The following is a 9,622-nucleotide window of genomic DNA, read 5'->3' on the forward strand; positions in this document are numbered from 1 at the left end:
ACAATGTAGGATAAGATATACACAGAAAGGTCTATCAGAAAACGTTACTCATGTTGATAATGTGTAATGAATATAATAATACACTTTGTCAAATAATTATTGAAAAAAATATAATATTATTATTGTTATATAATTATTGTCTGTAAGTAATGACTTTGTTTTCATAATAATTCATGTATTATAGAAACATACAGGGGGTTATTAACGTACGCGCTATCCTCATAGAGATCCGATAGTTTTTTTTTTCTTTTGGGAATTCGATATGATATATAGTGATTCTTTGGAATTCTTTATTTATAAAGTCTTTATCAATTAGTTGTTCACTGTTTGACAGACTGTGAATTTGACTGAAAGTATGGATATGGACTACTCTATGATAATTATTTGAATTTTCTTTGAATGCTCAATTTTTAAAATTACAATTACTATTTAAAAGGCAGCCATATGATAGTAACTATATTTTTTGGTATTCTTTCAGGATTATGAATAACGTTAAACCGAAATACGATTTTTAGGCCCGTGGTCAATGCATTTGTGCTAAACTAAATTGTATGTATGGCCTTCGCCGTACTGGTTAGGTTATTGTTGTACGTGTTTGAAGGAAAGAAGGCTGTTGTTAATCATCTTCGGCCTAACTAATCTTAAAGTCAAAACAAAATTTTATGATCAACCTTCTTGTGCCAGCCAAAGAACTTGGGTGTTTTTAATGTAACACTTTTAAAAATTCAAGATAAACTACGTTGAATTTAAATTAGGCCTATGTGTGAAGAAAACAGGTTTTCATTTTTTATTTTTTGTCGAAGTGACAGAAGGTACCGTAATGATTTGGTTTCCTCAAAAAAGAAAAAAAAAAAAGATTTCTGCAAGAGTTTAAGATCAAGTTGAAGAGAGTCGGCATTTATTGAACTGTACGGAAAAGAGTATTACAGATAATCTATTAAACAATATTCCGACTTAGGCGACATTCAGAAATACCGTAAGGCCCTAGTATTTCCAGCTGTAGGCATGGGGAAGTTGTCATAAGAAAAAAAAATCTGCTTATTCGTAGTACGAGTACGTATACTTAAAACTATTGATGAAGACTTGTTTGCAAATAAAATAAACAATAATCTTTATTTTCTTAAATCAACTCACCTTATTTCTTTGAGTGGTTCACTGCAGTGTTGCGTGATTTCGGTCGCTTGTAATTCCACTGAAGTGGACCTACAATCAGGGTGCAAAAATAAACAGTAAATAATGGAAGTGTGGCCGATTGGTGTTTCCTACTGTACTTCGCTTCGTGCGTTAAACATTGCAACGGCACGCGTTCGTGAGGAAAGCCCCTATATTGTTGGCGGAAAGTAGGCGATGCTGTCACGCAACTCATAGACTTACCGATCGCGCTTCTGATAGTTCGTGGACATACTGTCGCCTTTACTTGCTTAGTTGAATATGCAATCGCACGTTCGATACTCGCTCACTTACATTTTTTTACATCACAGAGTTCCGTATGTGTCAGTTACCTGGCAGTGGTTACAACGCAATACACAAGTTTTAAAGGGAATAATGCGAGCGAATAGCAACTCGTTTTCGTTTCCATTTACCGGCTTACAACGAATCAAATTCGTATAACTATACTTCTATCCCCATCGAAAGTTTCACAAAGCGGCCGTAGTACGTCTTGTCAATCAAAACAAATCCTCGCTCTTTTAAGGTGCTCATTGGTTGGTAAGCCGTTGGAGGTGGAGTGATATTGTCATGGTTATTGCTGCTGTGCAATATGCACGGTAGGTCTGTTTTACATCGTTAGTTAATCGTGGTCGCCGATTGCATGCAGTTGCGTAAAGTGATGGTGTTTTAAGAGGCGACTTTTTCATTTCGTGCCTGTGTGGCTGGTTGACGTATCGACAGTTGGACCGTGTTAACGTTTCCGATTTGTATCAGCGATCGTTTAAGACCGAGTTATTGTCCTTCTGATTATAGCAATTACCTATCAAATATAGATGAAATAATCTGCTACCATGTCAGAGATATTTGCTTGATAATGTTTTAAGTTTGATGGTATCTTAATAGAGTTACAGTGCGCCACTCAGAGAGTAGATATGTGTACATGATGTGGTTCGAAGGTAGATAGAATTTTCAATAGCGTTAGAACGTCTGTGTTTACACGCTTGTCATAAAGTCGTCAGATGATAATGCCTAGAAAACGTTTAGCGGCTAAATACCAGCGACTTGTGAGCACGATTCTGATGCATTACACGGCAACTGACCAGCCAGTTTGAGTCACAAATTCGCCCTAAAATACCCTATCTCAATTGACAAGTGTATAGGTGAAAATGTCACACGAGCTATAGATCCCTGATAAAATATAATTAAACAGACCGAAGTGTTAGTACATTAGAATTCCTACGTGTATAACCGATCATAGTCCACCACTAAACACCAATCAAATGCTTACGATTACACTTTTTTTTTTAAATAACACATTTTATAAGAACACTGGGACTGAAATTGCATAAAAAATAAGAACAAAATAAGAACAACTTGAGACTGAGGTAAAATGTCAAATGAGGATTTTATTTTTAAAAACTAGAGAACCATCAATTCAAGTTAGTCACATATAGTAAAGTATTAATGTTTAATGGACTCTAAAATTCGCTTGGTCTTTTATCTGTTATAATAATTTTTTTTTTCTGCTAACAGAATATTCGGCAGTCATTGGCGTAAATTGATTACGTTGACACTTACGTGCAGTAGGACTACTCTCTGTTATACAGTATGGTATATTATTACTACTGTACAATAATAATTTTCAATCGTAAAATAAGAACAATTCCAGCCTGAAATTGGCAAAAACAATAGGAACACTGAGCCTGGAAAAAATTTACTGACTGACTTTTTGTTTAAGTGTATCGTGCATATAATTTTTCAATAGGCCCATGTAAAATAAAATTAATTTTAAAATATAATTCATGGAAGTTAGTGTGAGTCAGTAGGCTTATACACACATATCATTGAATTGGTCCTAAAATTTCAACGGTCCTTTTTCGTGTTTTGCAGAATCAATTGTTCATGCCTATTGTTTTTAATCTATTATAATTGTATCTGACCTTATCTCCCTTATCTTTTACCTTTTGGTTTATTGATGTTAGGCTAAAAATGTGTTGATGATGTCATCAATTTAGATAACATTCAAACATCAGTAAATAATTAATAATAATGATCTATTAAGCCTATTGTTAAAGATATCATTCTATTATTTGTATTATCGTTATTATCATTGTTTTTGTTATAAGGCTTTTGGCGTACCATGACTGTTGAATTTTGAGCACATAATGACGTCATCATGTAATGACGCTCAGTTGACAGTTTTACATTATTATTATTCTTATTATTGCTACTGTTGTTCATAGTCTATTAGGCCTATTATAACTATTATATTACAATTATATGAATAATAGGCCCATGGGAGGGGCCTACTTTCTCCATAATATTGCAGATTAAACCATATGCCTATTGATAGTCCAGCATTTTAGTGCTGGACTTCATGATCATTATCATCATCATTACCATTATTAATAGGTATAATATGATAATATTATTATCATTGTAATTGTCATTGGTAATATTATTATTATTATTATTATTATTATTATTATTATTATTATTATTATTATTATCATCATCATCATCATTATCATTGGTAATATTAATATTGAGTCGGCGAATATACAAGCCACTAACGTGTTTCCTCAAAGTTCAAGGGATGCCTTGTGCCCCCATTATCAACATAGGCCTACTCGTTGTCACAATATTCAGTAACGCAACCAAGTTGTTTTGATTTTAAACTTTAATATAAAATTCATTCAAGCTTTTGAGTGTTGTGCGGTGAAGAAACTGAGAAACATATCATATTGCACGTGAGTACACCTGCAATAACTCTAAGCTGGGGCGTCCAAACAACGATGCCTAGTACTAGCCGGGCTTAGGCAAATATTGAACATTGATGGCTTCTGGAGACTTTGTCTCCTAAAGCCCGTGTTTACAATGTAAACTCGCTTGATCCTCGATATACTAGAGGTAACAAGCGGGGTAACAAGGTGGGCTGACCCACCAATATGCAATAATATATTGGAGACGATAGGCCTACTTATTTCAGAGAACTGAACGGAAGCGTTCAATAGAATCTTTAACTAACGCATCAATCATCCAACTTACAATTCATTGTAAAACAATAACGAGTACGGTACACGACGACTATGTAGGCCTATATACAAAAAAACCAAAACCAAAAAACACCAATTTACTTAATAAATTTAATCGCACGGACATACAACACACATTTTTTTTTTTTCTTCAGCGCCAAACATTTAGTTCACTGGCTAACAGGGTTGAAATAATGATGATCTGGTATCATTATAAAGCTTAGCTTAGGACTTTCTGGATTATCAGATTGAAAAACTAATATTATAAAATGGTTATGAATACGCGCATGTTCCACATACACACGTTTACATTGTGGGACCTTAGCAACAATAATCGTGATGCCATAGAGACCGCAACGCCCCGTTGAGACCTCCTAGACATGGTTTTCATACGACGAAACGCTCAAACTGCAATCGATAATCAGCACACAACGTCGCGCTGTTATAAGCGCTAACGCAGAGTGGCATTTAAAAGGACCGTAAAGTTATCAAAAGAAGATAAAAATCTAAACATTTCAGTTTTCACTAAAACAAATTAATTTTTCAATACGAAAATTCTTAAAATTATTTCTTCTAATTCAAATGAAATGTATATTATGTCAAGAATAGTGACGGCTTTATTTATGCATATTGGTCTATAGAATATTTTCTTATTCCAATTTTTTTAATTTTATTTCTGGTAATGGCAGGTAAGCCTCTTGTTGAGCCTCTTGTTATATTACTTGTTATATTATTTGTTATATTATTTATCTCATTGTACGAAGTGATGTTTGCCCTACTTGGCGAGTTCTGTGTGCTGAGTCCTTAGTGCGTCCCCAGGTACTTGAGGGGAACATTCTGTAAATGACTCTGGTAAAAATTGAGAGTATGCATGCTGGGCGTTCGGTACGTGCAGCGCATTGGGTTGGGGCAGGCATCACTTCGTATTAATTCTTCTGATGCAAAACGCATGGCAATTATCTTATTGTAATTATTGACTTATTGTTATTAAGACTATCATTATTTTATGTAATCGAATCCAGACTAACGTATCTACCGTACTATTTTTAATTTATAGTATTATGAATATTTTATTTTATTTATTTATTTGTTATTTATTTATTTATTCATTTCATATTTAATTTTATATATATATATATATATATTTTATTTTAAATTTATATATATATATATATGTGTGTGTGTGTGTATGTATGTATGCTTGCATGTATGGGTGTGTGTGTTTGTGTGTGTATACACACATATATTATATATATATATATATATATATGTGTGTATGTGTTTATACATATATATATATTATTTTGTTATCAGTATTATTATTATTGCTGTTATTATTGTTGTTATTATTGTTATTATTACTATTATTATTATTATTATTATTATTATTTATTATATTATTATTTATTATTTATTATTGGTGGTCATGTCTTAAAGTTTGTACAAACTTATTTTGACCTCCTACCGCACACATCTTTTTTTTTTGTTTATAAAATGTAATTTCAATTGTAATATTTATCGTTGATTAATTTTTATTTTATGTGTATGTGGTAAAAAACAATAAAACAAACAAACAAACAAAATTACAGTTTAAAGCAAGGCCTAAAACTTACTTGAGACATAAAGTAAGCAATCAACAGTTTTGAAGTTCAAATTTATTCTTATTAGGCAAAAAGGAAGGCTCATGATAGATCTAATCCGTAATCTAATCCAGTTAAAGAGTGGGTGCGTTTCAATTTCAATATTCTGTATCAGTAAAAGGATCACACGCAATATTTTGCGTGTGTCAGCGAGAACGTCGATATATAAATTAGGCTGTCATACGCGCTGCATCACACAGCCAATGAGGATAGAGAGTTGGAGTTGGAGTTGGAGAAAAAATAGTAGATTGAAATTAATTATAATATTTTATGTCGAGAGGGTTACAATAATAATTTTTTTCTAACTTATAATCGCTTGCCTATATTTCCATTTCCCCTTTAAGGTGCGTGGTTATCAGTTTTGTGCCAGTCACGTGATATATGGTCTACAAACGGTAGTTTAGACTGCTTTGTTGGCTACTCCTGTATGCAACAAAATGTCGAGATTTGTGTTGACGTTCGACTCTCAGGGAGAGTGCCGAACGTGCCTCGATCATTCATGTTTCACCTGAATAATATGGCGAATTGATGCAAGATCTGTAACTGTGGACGATAGCCTCAATTTTGGGGGATTCCTCACGCAACCTGGCCTATAACGTGCGCTTTGAATAGCATTGATTACAACCTTTGAATGTGATTTTTATCAGTAGTGAAATTGGGATTACTTACTACTTATGTCCTGTCTCTTATACACATCCAGTTTAAAGCAAGGCCTAAAACTTACTTGAGACATAAAGTAAGCAATCAACAGATTTGAAGTTCAAATTTATTCTTATTAGGCAAAAAGGAAGGCTCATGATAGATCTAATCCGTAATCTAATCCAGTTAAAGAGTGGGTGCGTTTCAATTTCAATATACTGTATCAGTAAATGGATCACACGCAATATTTTGCGCGTGTCAGCGAGAACGTCGATATATAAATTAGGCTGTCATACGCGCTGCATCACACAGCCAATGAGGATAGAGAGTTGGAGTTGGAGTTGGAGAAAAAATAGTAGATTGAAATTAATTATAATATTTTATGTCGAGAGGGTTACAATAATAATTTTTTTCTAACTTATAATCGCTTGCCTATATTTCCATTTCCCCTTTAAGGTGCGTGGTTATCAGTTTTGTGCCAGTCACGTGATATATGGTCTACAAACGGTAGTTTAGACTGCTTTGTTGACTACTCCTGTATGCAACAAAATGTCGAGATTTGTGTTGACGTTCGACTCTCAGGGAGAGTGCCGAACGTGCCTCGATCATTCATGTTTCACCTGAATAATATGGCGAATTGATGCAAGATCTGTAACTGTGGACGATAGCCTCAATTTTGGGGGATTCCTCACGCAACCTGGCCTATAACGTGCGCTTTGAATAGCATTGATTACAACCTTTGAATGTGATTTTTATCAGTAGTGAAATTGGGATTACTTACTACTTATGTCTGAATATACAATATTAAAGAGGCCTTTGCTTTAAGAAATAAATAATAATAAATAAATACCTAGTAAACTTTGGCTGTTAACATTGCTTATTTAACATTGCCTATTATTAGGCCCTAATATTAATAGGCATTTGTTGGTCTATTATTAGCTTACGCACTCCTTTAGGCCTGTATAAATTCAGGTGGCGGAGACAAACATTAATAAAATCAAGGATGAAAATGTTTAATGTATTTTATGCATTTAATTAAATACGGTAAGTTATTATTTTTGGATAGATGTCGCTGCTTAAATTATGTGTTAAGGCCCTTTTTTCTATTTGCTTAAATGTGAAATCGGTGAAAATCAAGTATAGCTTTAGGTCTATTGCTTAAGACTTAAGCTATTGCTTTAGGCCCATGATTAAAATTATGATCCTTAAACAAGTATTGTTTTTAAAGTAATGTGTAATTAGCTTGCTGCTCATGGTGCGGCCGAACATTAATGTCAATGATTGAAAGCATAAGTGCCGTAACGAATAGCCAACTCCTGCCTTCAACATTTAGACCATATATCATATCTTATACTCAAACAGACATATGAAGTTAAAAAAATATTGGCGTACGAACTTGCAATTATCTACCAGTACTGTACATAATCGCCATGTAATAATTCTAATTATAAAGCTCGAGTAATGTTTGGCTGATCGTAAAACAATGCAAAGTAACAATAACTATTGAATACAGTATCCAGCTCATCGCTACTACATTATTTTTGTTTACGCATAAACCTATTTGCGTGGCGTTTAATCTTCATCAATAGGAAAAATCGTTCGTTAATTGGCAGGTCTCCTCTATGTAACGGACGATAAAGGTGCGATTCGCTACCTAATGGAGACAGTTAACGTTCCCATCTTTCAACTAAAAATACCCCATCGTTTATTTATTTAAACGCCGAGATGGCAATTGTTGCTTTGTTAAAACACCGCTGTATTCTCCTTATCCTCTTCGTCTTTGTCTCTTAATATACTACGTTCTACTCAAAGAATATGTGACTGATTTATGTATTTCATTATTCTTGCACTCTTCAGCGATGCTACGCCGAGTCTTTTGTGGACTTGTGCCCTGCGCGTGTTCTCGTCAGTGAGGGATTTGTAAGCTCTTTCCCCGTTCACTCGAGACGTAACCTTTTTGATGTTATGGGAATGCAACAGCTTTTTTATTGCTGCAAATTAAATTCATGAAGCTCGTTATTTATTGTATGAATATATAAAACCATTATTTAACTTACATTTTGTAACTGTGTTTATAAGATGATAGCGTGTGTTCTCGTATTAAGAATGCTGTAATACTAATAAGAGCGGTGTGGTTCTTAATAATCATACCTAGACCTATATGAATTTTGTATTGTATATAGAAAGCTTATGTTTTTAAATTTCGCTAGACATGTCATTGAGTTGATGAATGGACGGAAAAATTCATGATAAATATATGCTATTACTGTCAATCATCTCAGCCATATTCATTTCACGATTGTTACCGTATTATTCCTTACGCCAATTCAGTTTATATTTAAACGAGTACAGTATTGTTAAATTAAATAGATGACCGTGCACTTTATTCAATCATTGTTTTCTCTTTATAGGTTTATATAGAAGGTATATCTTTCATGCCATTATAATATTATGTGTATGTAAAACAAATATAAATTTATCATACAATACTTTCTATGTATTTTAATTACCGGTGGTGTATGTGTAATTTACTTATCTATTTTTACTGTAAATATCGAGATCTTTTTTTCTTTCTTATAATACATACATTTTGTTTAAATTTCCTGGTTCTGGTAGTGGCCTAGACCAACAGTATTTTTATATTTTATACGTTATTTTATTGTTATAAATCTCAAAATCTAAATATTTATCTCACTTGGAACAATATCGGATTTAAACAAATTTGACTTTTTTTTTGTATACAAAACAGGTAAACTTATTATTTATTTGCGCTTTATTATTATTATTTTTTCAATAATAATATTTATTTGGCGTTGTTAGAAAACTGAAAATGGATCACACAGAGCGAGTAATGCTGACGAATGTTGTAAGCGTTATTCTTTTCTTCATTTTTAGTGTTAATTTAATCCATTGAATACACTTCCTCTGTACTGACTTGTGATTTTCATCCAGGTTAACATAATAAGTAAAGATCAAGATGCTCGCCCAGAAATGATTGATTGGCCATTGGTAAAACATCAAAGAACTGGATAGACACAGAACGCATCGAGGTTTGCGAACCACTCTAACGTGTCTCCTGCAACCTCTCTTTTTAGTTTCCGCTCTCCACGTTAATACAAACAAACTCAGATAGGCTACTTTCAACACATACTGGGGAAT

General features: G+C 33.3%; 1 protein-coding gene across 3 annotated transcripts in view; it reads right to left on the reverse strand.

Annotated features, from left to right (window-relative positions):
* LOC117112560 (single-minded homolog 2-like) overlaps positions 1-1,898 on the reverse strand; it is a 7,984-nt gene extending 6,086 nt beyond the window's left edge. Inside the window, exons 1-2 of one of the 3 annotated variants that reach the window (XM_033255670.1) lie at positions 1,375-1,894; positions 1,135-1,203 (exon numbers count right to left, since the gene is read on the reverse strand). In XM_033255670.1, the coding sequence (XP_033111561.1) occupies positions 1,135-1,203; positions 1,375-1,403 (98 nt within the window). In that variant the 5' untranslated portion in view covers positions 1,404-1,894. Of the gene's footprint in view, positions 1-1,134; positions 1,204-1,374 lie in introns of all 3 variants that reach the window. The other 2 variants (XM_033255661.1, XM_033255652.1) reach the window with 2 other exon arrangements.
* Positions 1,899-9,622: the final 7,724 nt, after the last annotated feature.

Source organism: Anneissia japonica, unplaced genomic scaffold (assembly GCF_011630105.1).
Source record: "Anneissia japonica isolate Jap-2015-1 unplaced genomic scaffold, ASM1163010v1 scaffold284795_len787576_cov167, whole genome shotgun sequence".
NCBI lineage: Eukaryota > Metazoa > Echinodermata > Crinoidea > Comatulida > Comatulidae > Anneissia > Anneissia japonica.